Genomic DNA, 17,373 nt, shown 5'->3' on the forward strand with positions numbered 1-17,373 from the left:
ACAGTCCTCATAATCCCTGTAAATAGGAAATGCTTATGTCAAGAGGTCTATCTTCAGCTACAGGAGCAAACTAGCATTTAGTTTTATTTAAAGAATCTCTTCTGAAAACCACTGTTTCGTGACAGGCTTTATCCAGTGTTGGCAGCCTCTGTAGCCTTCTTTCCCATGCCCAAGTCCATCAAAGCTGCTCATCAATCCCTATTAGTGACTGTCATGCTCCAATAGTCACTACAGTTAAAAATAACATCTACAGAGAAGAGAGAAGTACATTTTGGACCACTTAAAGAACTATACAGTATCCAATGTGAATTAGCCTTTAAAGCAGGAAAGTGATAAAGTTAACCTGAAAGACCGCAGCTGTAAGCCTGGCATTTGAAAATATCACCTCAGGGGAATGAAGTTTCAGAAAAGAAAGGGTAAGGTTAGGAGAAATAGAAAGTACATAACTCTAGTAACACAAAGATTCTGATGCTGGGAAAATCTTTTAGTATAAATGTTAAAACATTATTTAAAAATACATTATAATGATAAAAAAATTAAAAATACAATTGGGCTAGATAGCTACTTAAGATTATAATTTTTCTGATGCAAGCCCCAGCGAGTTGCAGTGCTCTCAATACTACCAGAAGTGAATACAGTATCCACACTACACTCAAGCCTGCCCAAGATCTTCAACCAGAGTCCATGGCTCTGCCTTGTTTCTTTGATAAATGACAATGGACACTGCGCTTCAAAGAGACTGATCCAGGTGGCACTCAGTCAGAAGAGCTGGTTCAAACAACCCCATGGGTTCCAGGAACTTCACATAAAATTCCTTCTGCCCACACCATGGGTTTACTCAGAAAAACAACTTCAGGTCTCAGCACATTCCCTCTTCCACCTCATGCGGGATTAGGGAAGCAGAGAACCAGGGGCTGCTATTCCACAATTTGCAACATAGTGAGTTATGTAACTTGCTGTAACAGTCCTGATACACCTGCAGCCAGGGGCCAGATCACACAGACACTGCCCCCTCTGCCCTTTTGCATCTGAAACAGGTTCCAGAGCTTGCATACAGGAGACATTTTCTAAATTGTAACACAAGAGAGCAGGTGACAGTGAAAAAAAAATTACAAGCTGCCCATAGCAGTACAGACTGAAGGTAAATGACAAGGGACAGAGACAAAACCTGACAAAGGGACAGAGACAAAACCTGCATCAATCCTGTCTTAGTACTTTTCTCCAAAAGGTCTGGACTTTTTCAGCCCCTTGAGATTCTTGCTACCAAAGCATGTAATCTCTACATTATGAGTTTGAATGTACACAGATTTTTGTAAAAAACATCTTTTTTTCTTGAAACATTTTGCTTTTACTCTGTAAAATGCCCACCAGATAGGCTCCAGAAGTGGGCAAAGAAGTCAAGGCTTTGTTACAATAAAAAGTAACCCAATGAAGCAACCCAACCTCGACTGCTCTCATTCAACCCCCAAAAAATTATATTGTGAAAATAATCAGAGTAACACCATTACAAGCCTTGCACTGGAAAACTTTAAAACCAATTTTACATGGTACCAAAAATAATTATAACTTGATACTTGACAAATAATCAAAAAATCTCCAGTTAATTTTGGAAACCATAATGTTTACCTCAAACTATACTAAAAATACTTCATAGTACAAACTTCATGGATTTAGTCATTGCAGATGTTTTGCATTACTCATATAAAATACTCTTTACTGTATATCTAGATATCTAAGGCTGTTTTTCATTTAGTGCCTCACCTCCTCTGCTTGCACAGCATTTTGTGGTCTGAATGTCCAAACTAATGATGCATCTTTTTCATACAGAAAAAGACTAAATTAAATAATATCTTTATAGTCACTCCTTAAAACATGAATTTATTGATTTTACTATATTCCTAAAGTATCAGTAATCTAGATAATCAGCTTTTACATATTGCTGCTTAACCACACAGCAGCAATTCAATGGGATGTGTTTGCAAAGGAAAAGGCAGACTCTGCAAAATACTATGGTTTAAGCACTGGAGCTCTTTTGCTCCAGAAGCTACTTAAATTCCTCTGACAGTTGCTCAATAAATAACGTAATTACTTACACTCTAATGGGCACAAATAGAAGTATTTGAAGACCATGAATGAGAGAACAGTTTACCAGAGCCAGACCCACTCACGTTTAAGACAAAAAATAACCTACTGTTCTGTTTCAATAGTTATCATGTTTGTATTATTGCAATGCTAGGGATGTTTACCTAAAGAAAAAAAAAAAAAAAAAAAGAACTTTCAAATGCTACTTAAACTGTGAAATACTCAAACAAGTGAGATCACCATCCTTTTTTACTTCAACAACTTGTGCTGCCTTGGCTCATTGGAACATGGAAAATTTCCTGTATTTAGACAATAACATCTTTTAAGGCCTGTTAACTGACCTTTAGATCACCATAATTTGCTCTCAGTAACTAGTAACCAGGATAAAAGTAAAGACTTACTAAAAAATACTTATTCTTATGGCATATCCTACCCAACTTCAATGAAAAAGTCACTTCTGAAATGAGACACCATCTTCCAGTAATAGAGCTGACTCTAACTGCTGAAAATGAACACTCTGAAAAAGCACAAATCTCCCTTTACCATTTGAATATTTTTAAAAATGCAAACAAGCTGATGAGCAGCACTATTTCTGTACTTACCTCCTGTTAAATTTACTGCATGAATGAATGTATGAGACAGACCAAATTTTTAGTATTGTGTTCAATAACAACTTTTAACATGGGGAAAACAGCTGCAAGCCCATGTCTATCTGAGACAGAGATACTGAGAAGCAGCATAATTATTCTTAAGACTTATGTAATCTGATGTTAACAAAGTTCCAACACACCAGTTGTTTTCTGAAATTCACTCACAGAAGTAGTATTAATATTTTTGCAGAAAACCCCAGGACATATAAATTACCTATACAAAGTGGCTTTAATCATAGGAATAAAATATATTTAAGAAAAAATAATGGCTTTATGACTCAATAAAAATTACAAGAAGCCTTTATCATAAAATTTGAGAAAATAATTATAACAGATGGAACCCCAAGGAAACATTTTGGCCATTAAAAATCTGTAATATATCTGGCCACTGTGTTAAAAATTAACCTCATCCATCAGAGACAAATAGCCTTATACTTTCCTTCCTTTTTATAAAAATTCAGTCATGACCCCAAGTAAAGATTTTCATTTCATGAAGTCAGAACCAACATTTTGGGGAAAAGACACAGCATGCAACAATCCCAGCTAACACAAGCTAATATTGCTGCTCTTCACTACACACATACAGGAAACAAAGCACAGGACACAGAAAGGACCTAGTGAGCAGCCAGAGCCAGTCCTATGGGGTGATGGGGTATTCAAGTAACATCATTTAGCAGTCATAACAGAAGTGTTTGTGAAACGTCATTACGAAGCTTCCAGCCTCTTCAAGGGAATCAAAGGCTCAAATCCAGTGTCAGAAAGCCCACAAGATTTTCTGAGGACATTGCCTTTGGAAGTCTACATGGCATATTTTATCTTATCATTCAAAGATGACATTTGTTGCACTGTAAGACTGAATGAACAAACCATTCACCAAATGACTGGCATTACAACCATCCTCATGAAGAATTCCATTTCAATGCATGAACTGGAGCATCACTACATTCTATGTTAAGTGGCAAAGTAAAAGTAGAAATAGGCACATTGCTTGCAGAATAAGGCAAAATGGAAATCTTTTTCAATACACTATTTTCTTGAGAATGACAAGGTCCCCAAGCTCATATACTACTTATTCATGAAAAAAAAATTAATTGAACAGAAAGCAAACCATGTTCCATATTTTCATTGCCAGAGATAAATATCTCATGTCATGTTTAAGAAGCTCCTTTTGGATGACCAAGGGAAACTCTCAGACATACTGTTGCCTGAAACAGGCTGTATGAATAACCTGACCCTTAACATAGAGTGCAGCAAACCTGTACATTCATATGTGCTTAGAATAAATCTAAAGAACACTAAGAGAAAAGTTAAAAGCAACCAAAAATACCCTCTGATACAATTAAGTTGTCATAATATTGTGAACTTTTGAAATGGAAATGTGCTGCTGTGTCTCTGTAAGCTGCATTACAGCTTCATCTCAGGAACGGGAAGCTATTCCTTTAGGTGGAAAATTCCACTGGAATGCCAAAAACAATAGTTAATTTCAGTATACTAGAGTACTAAAATGAAGATGTGAGAGCGCCTAAACTCCCTTCTTCTTTAAGGCTAAACAAAAATTCATGTTAAAAGTAGTCACTTTGGAAATTAAGAAGCAAAAATGTGAATTGGCTCTTGACCGTCTTTGTGCCAAAGGCATGGGTTCTGATTCAGTACAAACTGAAGCTTGTTCTTTTTTTTTTTTGTATTTCTCAGTAAATGTTTCCCTTATTTCTGCCAGTTGATTTAAGTCTCCTATATCACTGTCTGCCTTCAGCTGGAAGCCCTTGCTTTTCTTACAAGAACAAATTGCTTTATGCAGATTCATCTATTTGACCTGTGCTCCCAGCAGGCTCTTACCCACCATCTTCCAAAAGACAGTGAACTTCCTGCGTGTGGCTTAATCACCTAATAGTCATTAGCCAAAAAGCAGAACTGACATTCAGTGCCGCCACTTAACTCAAAGAGCAGTGGTCAGGACGTCAGATGTCTCGCAAACCTTTCTCCACCCAGCTGCAAGTTACATGATGTTACTGCTACTCTACAATAGATTCAGTAATGTTATTCTGACCTGGTATTTTAAAGTATATTATAATTAACACTGCTGACATTTTTAATTCAGCTGTGCCCATAAGAAAACAATTTTATGCAGCTGTATAGCTTTGCTAAAAAGGGATGAAAGTGCCTTGAAAGAAATAAAAGGGTCCACTTCTACCCCAAAACTTTTTTTTCTTGTATTTTTCAGAAGCCGCCTATGCAAATGGCTCTCCCAAATATAGTATGTAAAAAGTTTCTGGACCAAAACATCTAGCTATAGAGAAACACAAGATGTATTACAACACACAATCATCCCATTTGTCATGCTCTTAAAGGCTGAAAATATTTATACTTTGTCTTCACTTTTGATTTTTCATTTTTAGACTTGACTATCTATTTAGAAAGCTTGCAGATAGAGACAGAAAACTGTGATGTTAGAATAGCAAAGCTACTGCAAAGTTGAAGTGATTTTACTAGGGTTTTTCCTTCCTCTTTTGGACTTAACCAAAACAGTTACAGGAATTACTGTAGGGTTTTTTTAATAAAGCTACTAAATATCTTGTATTGGATATGCAACAATGAGACAGTGTTGGACTGCTGAGTAATGACAGCATTTTGAACAGAGAAGCTGCTGAATGGGGAAGCAGGGGATTTGGGTGGTGCCAAAGGACGTGCAACAAATGTACAGAAAATGGGAGCTGGAGAAACTCCAGTGTAAGCACACCCCTAAAGGAAAACATTCTCTGGGCATGGGCTGGGATATATACAGAATGAGCTAATAAAGCAGTGTAATGCTTCTAAATCACTGGCATCTCATCTGAATACTACTGGTACCTTGTTTTGCAGTATCAGATGATAACATCAGGAATTACTGGGGACATGGAAAACTCTTTGCATAGAAGGACAGAGTAGGATTCCTCTATCTCGAAGATGATCTCAATATTAAAACAAAACAAAACCCTGCACTAGATGTTTATCAGTCAAATATAACAGTTCTCTGCTACAAGCTCATGTTACTAATGCAAAAATCCCTGCTGCTGGTGATACCTAATTGTAAACACATGCAACAACACCATTTATTTTTCATCCCACTGGTATCTGGAAGGAAGCTCTTCCTCTTCCACAGCATAGCCCTAGGAAGGAGAAACATACCCACACATTTTTCTTAGTACTTCCCAAGCAATGACTTGCAAGGTGTTTGTTTTCTGTTGCAGTTGTCTGTTTGTTCATGTGACACAAGCTGCTACTGTCTGGGTTGTCCTAAATGAGTACTAGAATGGTGCAGAATCCAAATCCATGGAGATGGATACAATATGCAAACCACTGTCAAGAGCAAGCTACAACTTCAGGGCTGTCCCAGAGCCACTCAAGGCAGAAGGGAGGCAACTGTACCTATCACTCTGTACAAAAGGAAGGATGGAGTAATGTCATATGCAGGCACTGCATGGGATTTGATAGACTGTCCTTAAAAAGGTATTGAACTAAGGAAAGTTAAAGTTATCTTATTGAAAGGAAATTACTCTTAAGGTTTGTTTTGGAAGTCAAATGATGTTGACAATTAGGAAACTAAAAATCTGTCAGTTTTACAGAGGCTCTTTTATGAGGGGAAAATTGTAGTAGATAAATATGGCTTCTATAGAGTTAGAGCTAATAAATAGACCTCTACTGTACTGTATGACCTGATACTTTAGTGTTGCCAGTGGAATCTTTGGCCAAGTAAAGGTGTGAAATTGAAATAAAATCTCTGCCCTTGAAGTACCTTTCATTAAGGAATATACTGCTTTGGGAAATTGGGGAGCTTGTAACCAGAAGGCAGACATAGAGTCAAAATCCCCCTAAAACTCCAGGAAAATAGGAAGACATTGAAGAGTAACATGGTTATACATTGATACAAGTCGTAGTTGCTGATATGAAACTGTAACATGCCAAAAAAAAACCTTTATTTTAAAATGCAGATACATAGTTTATTTGTTGCAAAGGATATAGCCTACCTTTTGTGTGGTATTGGCACTAGAAAGAAAAGATTAGTCAGAGTAAAGACATTTCACTTGGGATCATGTACTTTTTGTCCAGTCTTTTTGCACGTAGATCCACAAGATGACTGTTTTAGTAAAAGAAACAAGAAGGTTCTAATAAATACTGCATTACTTACTGTCACACAAATTGTCTTTTCCATTTAGTGAAAAGCATCTGTATGAAACTTCTTTGTTTCAGAGGACTGTCTTAGTAGGATATAATGAAATAAGATAATCACATGCCAAAACCCACAGAAATAAGTTCCCTTTAGCTCAAAGTGCAGATGCCTTTGAAAAGATAAATTTGAGTCCCCCAAATTTGTGGAGAAGGGAGAACATTCAGTTCTAACCTCACACAACAAATAGTAGAAATTATTAAAAAATAACAGTACAAGCCAAATGAGGACAGGGATCCCCTGGAAACATCCAGGACTCTGTGAAGGAAGTGAACAAGGGAACAGAAAGGCATGGCCAGTATTTTAATTTTGGCCCTCGTGCTTAGAAACCACCAAGGATGTCTGTAGAAGAGCACTGAGTCTTACTAGCTGTCTTCCTTAGAAAACTGTGTTAAGAATGACCAAACACTGACTGCTGCCAAACATTTTGAGAGTTATGTTTTGAGAAGGGATGGCCTCATTTCCTCCTGCTCACAGCCAAGATGTACTCCATCCAGAAAAAATAGAGCCATGCACCTACAAACTTAGGTCTGAAAGCCAGAAATTCCATGCTTGTGATGTGCTTTAGGATAAAGCTTTTATGACTGTGATCAAAAGTCCCTGAAACATTACCTGCAGAAGAAATCATGTATGAAGTTTATGAGAACAGGAAGAGGCTAATAATAGATAAAGCTGCAACTCAGACAAGACTAAATGGAAGAACAACTCCAAGTGCTACTTCTGCAAACACCACCCCCTCCAAGTACTGTAGGTTATACCTACACGCAAGCACCAAGTACATACAAAAAACATGGAGGATGTTATATTTCATAATGCTAGGTCAGCACTACCTACTCTCAGTTTGGCACAGGCTAATCATTCATGATTTTATTCTGAGGAGAAAGTTTAATAAAAAGATAAAAATTCACACTGTACCTAAATGGTGAAACATATTGCCAAAATATTATGGAAAACCATGAATTTAACAGTTCTAGAGAGACCAGATGACTACATGCAAATAAATGGAAGAATATCATTATGTTTTCAAAAATCAAGACAGAATTTTTTTTCCTTCAATAACTTCTTACATGAGAAACTGGCTTAATATTTACAAAGCACTCTATGACCAAAATGAGGCCCACTGACATCTGTGCAAGATCATCACACCTTTCTCTGCAGCACCATTACTGTCTGCTGACAGACCAAGTTAAATACATGTTGGGAACAATCCAGTCTACAAGACAGTCCAGGAGAAAAGAGGAGTTCAACACTCTGCTAATTCTCCTTTTCCAGCTTTTCAGAGCACAGCAAATATTTTGCTGGGAAGATTCTATTAGCCTTACCTTCAAGGCACAGAAGCAACAGAATGCTAAGCAAAGTTTTAGCTTGATGAGAGTAAAAGAAGATCAGAATCATGCCAGAAAGTAAAATTACTGGATGCAATGAACTCAATGGTAAGGCTATACACAGGGAGAAAAAAAAGGAAAGAGAAAAAAGTTGCCTGGAATATGTCAACAATTGTCATCTTCACAAAAAATGAAAGTGAAAAACAACCAACATGTCTTCCAAAATTCCTTGGTGAGAGATTGCAACTGGCTTAGTTGGTAGGTAGTAGGTAGTGCTGACCTAGCATTATGAGATTGCATCATGAGGCTTTATAAGCCATTAAGCGAAAGGTTGTCTAGAATTAGAAGAAATGCTACAGGTATACTAATTCTCTGTTGAAATGCTACAAAGTAATTTGCCACTCAAAGCAGATCCTTCTGTAGAACAGAATTCCAACAGTTTATTTTCAAAGAAACATTTTGCTGTTCTTTATGCCTTAAATGCAAAATATTTTGATTTCATATGCTGTCCTAACAGTCAAGACCTTACAAGAGATCAGTTAAAAAGCCTGCACATTTCCTTTTTTCCACTTACAGATTAAAATTCTATATAGTTTTCAGAGAAGAAAATACTAGGGAAAATAACTGTGAAAGTAGTGCTTTGTTACATCTTTTAATATAATTTTATGTTACAAAATAATTACATCTAACTAAATGAAGATACTAATAAAGTCCCTAAATAGACATATGTATACAAATATATGCTTATCTAGGGGAGGAAAAAACATAGATGTGCTGAAAGAAAACCTAAGGGAGCTGTTATACTGGTGAAGAAGTAACCAGAAATGTCTGAAGTAAGTCCAGACATTCTAGTAGTCTCAATCAAGACAACACCATGGATCTGAAGGAGAGACAGAGTCTCAAAAAACTTCAGGAACTGAACTTTCTTGGCTCATGTGATCATGGAGTACTTGACAAGTTTCTGGCCTCCAGTAAGCCAAATCCGGTTTTTGAAGAGACTTGGATGCCACAGACATCCACTGAAATTAAGAAAAATAATTCCAATAAAAACCTCATTAAAAACCACAAAAATATTATTAAATGTATCAAGGGATCAACCTTGTGCTGGCAAGCAGACTGCAACTTCTGATGCCAAGGTCTAACATTTTGCATGTTCTGCCACAGGAAATAAATATTTCCCCATTCTCTATTTCTTTTCTTTATTAAAAAGTGATGCTATCTTGCAGCTGGCAATCTCAGAATGTAAATATTTGTCAACAAAAAAGAACTCACATTTACAACATTTGCATTCAATATTGTGCATCTGAATCATTGTAGACATAAATACATATAATAAATGTAAATAAATACATTCTTTTCGAGAAACATAAGGAAAGGAAAGGGTTAAGTCTCAAATTTCTATGTGCTGAGTGACCACACACTTCAGTGAGGAGGAAGTCTGGTAAACAATTTCAAAGCTGACATACTTTGCCTTTTAAGAGACTGCACCAGACCCAATAGAGCTGCTTTAAAAATGGTTCCTAGTTAGCCTGATAGTCTGTGCCTGCATTGGGAAATTACTTCAGAGAACTCTGCCATGCCTGTGTAACTGCATCAGCTACCCAGGCTTGCTCTGATCATGTTCTGATTGAAATGGCTTTTCCTTCTAGGAATGGCAATATATAAACAGTCACCTAACATTTTAACAATGTCCAAAGTCTTCAGCATAGCAGTACTTGGCAATTATACCTCCCTTCTCTGAATGCTGAGTTTACACAAGAATCTAAAACTCTGGGTGTTCTCTATACAATGTAAAAAGTTGATTTTGGATTCTTAGAGGAAATTTCCATTGAGCTTTCCCATATTTATTCTTGCTGGATGAAAGAACTGTTGTATTTCAGAAATCTATTTACAGAAATAGATTCTTTCTTGGTAAGTAATCAGAAGCTGTGATGTGTACGTACATGCCTTGTGCAACTGAAGAATTTTTTCTTTAGGAATTTAAATGATGGAGAGAAGCTCTGAACCAAGAAATGATCTAACAGAGATTCTGAGATAATGTTTTTAATGATAGCATGAGCATTACAATAGAAGTAGAACCTCATCATATTCCCAGCATATGTAACCTATCTGTACAGGCTCAAATTCCTTCTCTGACCAGCTCTCTGAAGGATCCTTTCTTCCTTCATCCCCCTCAACAGTTAGGAAGAAGACCAGACAGAATGGTCTTCTAATTATGTTTATGTAACAATGTGGTGTAGGTAGGTGCATGTTACAGATCTGCTATCAGATCTGTACTGTTTACTTCTACAATAATATTCTTCATTAAACTGGTGGATTTAAAGCTGAATATTTAGAGTAAGTAATGCAATCTTGACTTGAGTCTCAATAGTTGACTATTACAAAAAAATGTCAGTTATACAGAGGAGCTTCAAACCAGTGAGTCAAGTTACTTTGCAGCTGGTTCACTTGAGAAATGATGCTTAATCAGATGGTCAGCTGGTCCGCCACAAATGATTATTCTAAAATTGCAAACTATTGCTTCAGGATAAAAACCTTTTCCTGAGCCAGAGTCCTTCTGTGACTGTAAGCACATCATGTGAGCCCATAAAGTCTTCTAAAAACACATAAGGGAGTCGCAGAAGATGATCTCATTTAACAATTCCATGAGAAACCTATTTTTTGAACTCTAAATTAATTTTGCTGTTCTTTGCCTCAAGAGATAAGTTGCAAGCCAGGCACTTCAAACTCATTTCACAAGGTAAAGAAGTATAACTGAATATTGGAAAACATCCTTACAGACATAAACTAAATATGACACTGCTTTACAAACTGCAGTGAGATAAATATGATCTGCAGCAAATGAGTAATTTTTAACTCATTTACCTCCAAGTCTGTTTCTAATGGGATCTGTATTAAACTATGAAATAGCAAACATTTCCTGAGCTGTGGGAAGAGGCAGTATTAAAAAATATTCTGAAATAAAAAACCATTGTGAAAGAAAAACAGTCACTTCTCTGTAAAGACAGGCCGTTCATATGAGTCAGCATAAAGCAGATACAGACAGTTCTTACAGATGAGAATACTTTTTTTAAGGTATGATCAGATTATACCTTGTTCCTTGATTGCAACTTCTTTAAAAAAATCAATCAAAATTTTAAGATGATATAGCCTGAACTAAACCTTACATCTTTTACTCCTTTTCTCCTGCAGAATATTAAATTTGATGTTTATATTTTCTTCTCCATCCATCTCATGAAGGATGCTGTTTATGAGGTATGCTGGCATATAAGGCTTAATGCTAACTAAGTGATGGTATAGAATGCAATTTTAAACTAAATTATATTGGCTGCTTTGCATAGTTGGTTTTGGAATAATTTAGAAAAGGTTTTTCTCAGGAGCAAAAACATATCTCTGTAACGGTGCAGTGGAAGACTGCATTGTGGGTATTTTTCTTAAGCAGCAAGTTAAGTCTGTTAAAGATCATAGAACCACTGAATGGTTTGGATTGTAAGGGACCTTAAAGATAATTTCATTCCAACCCTGCTGCAAAGGAGACACTGAGGTGCTGGAACACATCCAGAGAAGGCTAAAGATGTGATGAAGGCTCTGGAGCACAAGTCATGGGAGGAGTGGCTGAGGGAATTGGGGTTGTTTAGCCCTGAGGAGGCTCAGGGTAACCTTATCACTCTGCCTTATGAACTTATCAACTGCCTGAAAGGAGGTTGTAGCCAGGCAGGGGTTGGCCTCTTCTGGCAGACAATGAATGACAGGATAAGAGGAAATAGTCTCAAGCTGCACCAGGGAGGTTCAAGTTGGACATCAAGAAGAATTCTTCACTGAAAAGGTGGTTAAGCATAGGAACAGGCTGTCCAGGGAGGGGGTGGAGTCACCATCCCTGGAAGTGTTCAAGAAATGTGCTATGGTTTACTTGACATGGTGTTTTCAGTCAAAAGTTGGACTCAAAAAGACCTTGGAGGTCTTTTGAAAACTTAACAATTCCATGACTCTAATTAAACTGGGTGTTTTTCTCCACAGATGCTTCACACATCTGGGAGAAAGGGAAAAGTACGTGCATGGGCAGAGGTGCTCCTTGTGAAATATTTTATCTGCAAAGAATATCAAAATGAGAATTAATGAGACCAGTGTAAGCAAAGACTTAATTTCCAGACACATTTTGCACTTCCTGGAAGGCCAATAAAATCACCATGGTGGTAAATACAGGGGCAGAAAAAGGAGATGAGTTCTCTTACTAAGGGAGGCACCTAAAAGCCACAGATCATTACACATGTTTAAATAAGGATTCTTGAGGTATTTTTGAACTTTTTAATATGCACAGAAGTGGGAATTCTTGTTTTCTACAGTTGACCAGATGGTCTTGACTCATTATGTTAGTCACAAGGCCAAAATGATTCTCACATTAAGGACAAAACCTTGAAACCATAAATCTCTCTGAAATATCTCCTGCTGAGGAATTTGTAAGCAGTCATTTGTTCCCTTACATCTTGCAAGCTTCTTACTTTTGATCAATGCCTTCACTGTAAAAAACCTATTTCTGTTAACAGCTACAGCTCATTTATCTCTTTCTTTGCCAGAAAATTCTGCAGAAGGCTCCAAAGTGTTGTTCCAGTTTGCACATGAAGGCAGTGATATACACAATGTTCTCAAACAGCAACTCACACTCGGTGAGTTGATGTTCAAGAGGCAGAGTGAAACAGAAGTGTCCATCCTTCTTTCATCCCACTTCCTCATCATTTTATAAATGCAGATATTGTACACAGAATAAAAACACTCCAGTAACCAACCTATGAAGCAAGAAATCATTAAGCAGTGAAACAGGCACTTTGATGATTTGTGATAATTTTTAAGACATCAGTAGATACACACAGAATGCATCCTTAGTTAGTACACATATTGTTTGAACATATATATATGTGTGCGTGTGTATGTATGTATAAAATACCAATTACATAAATATTTATACAGGAAAAAGTCTATGCTTTTCAAGTTTCTAAGACAAAACTAAAACTAAAGTTCCATTCTTCTCCTGTCTTCTTCTAATATGCAGTTAGGATTCTAAACCAATATAGTAGTAACACTATACAGTATAATACAGTACATATACTATACAGTTTAATAGTTATAATCAGTCAATAAGATTAAAAATATACTCATGTTTTAATGCAAATCAACCAACCCCCTGCCTTCTTAATGCAGATAAGAAATGCACAAATTATTGTTTAATGTAGACCAAAAGTGTAGCTTGGATGATATCAATTACTGCAGTTTTGGCTTACATGCAGCTGTTAAAAAAACCCCTACAGAAATCTGCCAAGAGGAAAATAAGATTCAATTACTTTTATTTGAAGTATAAACTCACATACCTTGGCCTCCGGAATGCTAAACCATATTGTTGGCAAGCCAGTCCCACAGTGGGAGTATAAACAATAGGCATGAACTTCTCAATGTCAGAAGCCAGCACTTTATAGAAAAGCTTTTCATTTCGATCCTGAAGACTCATTAGCAGCATGTATCTGTGGAGAATTACATAAAATTAGACAGACGTCAAGGGAACATATAAAGTAGATTTAGAAATAGATTTGGTGTTTGGATAGTTAAAATTATGTTTGTTCTATAATAGCCTCTGTCTTGTTGAAAGTATTCAAATTCCTCCTAGTCTTAACAGCACAAATGGTTCAGATACAAAGTATAACAAACTGGTTGACACAGAGAACCTGAAGCCATCACAAAATTGTCAAACTCTACACACTCAGGAAGATAATCTCTCTCAGGTATAAAACACTGTGCTGCAATCGAGGATTTGGTCTGTCAGAGCCTTATCTGTGTATATCAGTTGTTCCACTTGAAATGAGACCAGCATTAAATATAATTTAAAAATGCTTACTCACTTGCCCAAAGAAAACAGAACTAAAAACATTTTGAATGCTCTTTCTTAGACAGAAATTTATCTTAAATCCAGACTAATACTTCAAATAAATACTGAAAAACAAAGCTTTTGAAAACAAAGCAGACACACATGGCCTCTCATCCCCTAAGTCTATGTTAGACTTGAAGCCTGCAATGTTATATCTCCTAACTAAAACCAATTTTGAGGAAGTTCTATATTTATTTAAAAAGAAAACCAATGAGAAAAAAAGAACCATATAAACAAGACTGAAAGAAAGTTCATATTTAGCTTGAACTAATTTTTATTACCATCACACTTCCGTTGAATAATTACATTACTGTTTCAAGATACCCATCAGGAAGCCAAACTCCAGGGCTGAGTGTGACAAATTATATCAGTCTATGCGAGACTTCAAGTTATACCAGTTCACACAGGTATGATTGTCACTTTGTGAACACTTAAAATTTAGAAATTTAGTGATCTTACACCTTACCTATCTATTGACTAGTTTCAGCAATGTTAAGTATTCCTGTAAAAAATAAGCAGTCTTACATACCAATAGGCTTATATAAAATCTTTAACTTACGTATACAATTTATGTAGTTTATTTTTTAATTTGCAATGGATTACTAATTACTTGCACTCAAAAAGTTTAATATGCCCACCATTTCATTACACAAGTATTGGGGATACATATAAAACACATTTCTTCCAAAAGCCTAGAGATTTGTGTACTTAACTATTATTAATATGAACTTTCCTTCTGCCTACATAGGCATCACATGCCCCAGTAAAATCTAATTCATTCTTTAGGAAGACACAAATATAGTCAGGTAACCAAAGAACAGCTTAGTAAATCGGAATGCATTCCATTCAAGTTTAGCTTGCCTATCCCTGTGTATCAGGGAAGCACTCCTTTTGGGACCTGTTCTGTAAAACTTTAACCAGCACTATAACCAAAGCAAGTGAAGCCAGTTCGGCAGTTGGTGACTCTAATGAGGTGACAGAAGTGAGACAAAACAATATCCCTGCCCTTACGTCATGAAGGGTATTTTAGACCCTAAACAGATAAAGATCTAGAAACTAAAAAGTTGAAGTTTCTCTAAATACCATCACCATGAGACAGCTGGAACCACCTTCCATCATACACATTAGTTTTGAATGTTCTCCAAGGTTAAATTATATCCTGCTCTTGTAAGTCTCAGCTACAAATATACATACACACACACTAATTTTCTTTCATATTATTACATTTCCCTAGAGCCTTTCATTTTCCCAGTATTTCATTATGATATAGCATATATTGCAATGTCCTTGAATTCTCAGAGCATTTTCTTTATTAAAACCTTTCTCCTGAGGATGGACTATCCCAACATTTATCCTGAAATACAAGTTCTTGCACATGTAGTTGTAAATACACATGAAGACTTTCCTTTTGTTACTAGAGAACATTTAAAGTGATGTTAGAGAATATCATGCATATTTTTGGCCCCCACTCTATACTGGACATTTCAACACCATGTGAGCCACAGCACCATTCCTAAGCAGTTGCTGGGGGGGTTTTTTTTGTTGTTTTTTTTTTTTATCAATTTCTTTTAAAATGAGGTGTGGCTTAAGAGTATAAAATACCTTTTCATCATCATTTCTTATTACTCAGATCAAGCCTAGATTTTAAACGGGGTAAAGAAATCTTTCACAAAAGAAACTAAAAGCTTAGCAAAAGGCTCCCTTGGGGCTTCAAATGAAAAACCTGCAGTTTTAACCATTTGTTAAAACTCTCCACTTCATTTTACTGTGGTACGGCATTAAACTGGGGGTTTATTTTCTTATTTGTATTTATCATGCCACTTTTATATTCATGATATACTAAAGAACTTGCAAAAGGAGTAACTGCATACTACTTATATTTTCAAATATTACATACTTGATCATATCCACATAAGTATAAGAAACACTATTATAAAGTGAAAAACATTTCTAGGGAAGTGCAATTTTTATTAGGCTTTTTCAATGGCAGGTATATGTCTTCCTTCTCAGGATTGCAATCTGCTTCGTTAAGGGCATCAAATTCCTCAAAAATTCTTTCTAAAGGGAAAACCAAAAATGCTTCATTTTCAATGTAGGGTTGTTTATAATGCATTAGACAACAAGTATGCATCTTTTAGCAACATCCAAGTATCTACACAACTAAAAGCATGAAGTACCTTTCAGCATTGTGTTTAAGAATATATTTAAAATTCAGTATTTAAGAATCTTTTACTGAAACCCATATTTAATCGAAAACATAACAAAAACAAGTAATAAAACAGTGAAAACAATCATTTGTGCTATAAAAAGGAAGAATAGTATTGTCTGTCTTCAGATAAGGAGTCCTGAATGAAGATTTCAGGGAAGAGTTTCAGAGGACAAAAACCAGGGTCTGGCAAGTCAGACAGAGGAAACTGCCAAGCATTCAAATTTCAGCATGTCACTCTTCTCCCCTGGCCTTTACTTCACCTAAGAATGTTCCATACTAGTCTGCTACTGTGAAGGGAATGAAATACAGTAGCAACAAAAGGATGTAACCCACATATCATCCAAAATCCAAAGGAAAACTGATATAACTACCAGAAAGTTACTGATGATTCTTAGGATAACTGGCCCAACTATCACTGGCATACACTTTACAAGGCCAAATGGAGAGGTGAAAATAGAACAAATCCCACATTTTTTTCTCTTATTTTGAAAAATATGAGAGCAAATAAAGAAGGTGGGAGGAAAGGCTATTATTTTTAATCTGTGTAAGACACTTAGCTCTATTACTCTGCTTCATCAGTATTTATATAAAAATTCATTAAAGACAGGGAACTTTAAGAAAAAACAAAATAAGACAGTCTTCTCTGGAAAAGCAATTTGATGGCCCCTCTCTAATGTTAACACAACCAGTATAACATTTTACAGCGTGACTCTTAGAAGAAAGAAAAGCTCAGGCAAAAGATGTCACCGTGCCAGGAGCAACAATTTTAGTATCAATACTGAGCAAGAAGAAAGACAATTAAGAACATACAGAGGAGAAAAAAAAAAACCTTGCAGAATCCATCACAGCTTTTCCAAATTAAGTCAGAGGAATAAAATTTTTTCCTCTTACTGGTGTCCTTTTTCCAGCATACCAGGCAATTGACTTGCTGCTGTTCCACATTCATTTTGTATATGAGCTCTTGGTATTTCAGAGTACAACAATTTCAT

At 36.1% G+C, this 17,373-nt stretch overlaps 1 protein-coding gene across 1 annotated transcript in view; it reads right to left on the reverse strand.

Annotated features, from left to right (window-relative positions):
* The window catches only part of ME1 (malic enzyme 1), a 155,735-nt gene that overhangs the window by 96,257 nt on the left and 42,105 nt on the right, over nucleotides 1–17,373 (reverse strand). Inside the window, exon 3 of the mRNA XM_031057147.1 lies at nucleotides 13,625–13,774. Coding sequence (XP_030913007.1) covers nucleotides 13,625–13,774 — 150 coding nt within the window. The remainder of the gene's footprint in view (nucleotides 1–13,624; nucleotides 13,775–17,373) is intronic.

The sequence above is a fragment of the Geospiza fortis genome, unplaced genomic scaffold (genome assembly GCF_000277835.1).
Source record: "Geospiza fortis unplaced genomic scaffold, GeoFor_1.0 scaffold190, whole genome shotgun sequence".
NCBI lineage: Eukaryota > Metazoa > Chordata > Aves > Passeriformes > Thraupidae > Geospiza > Geospiza fortis.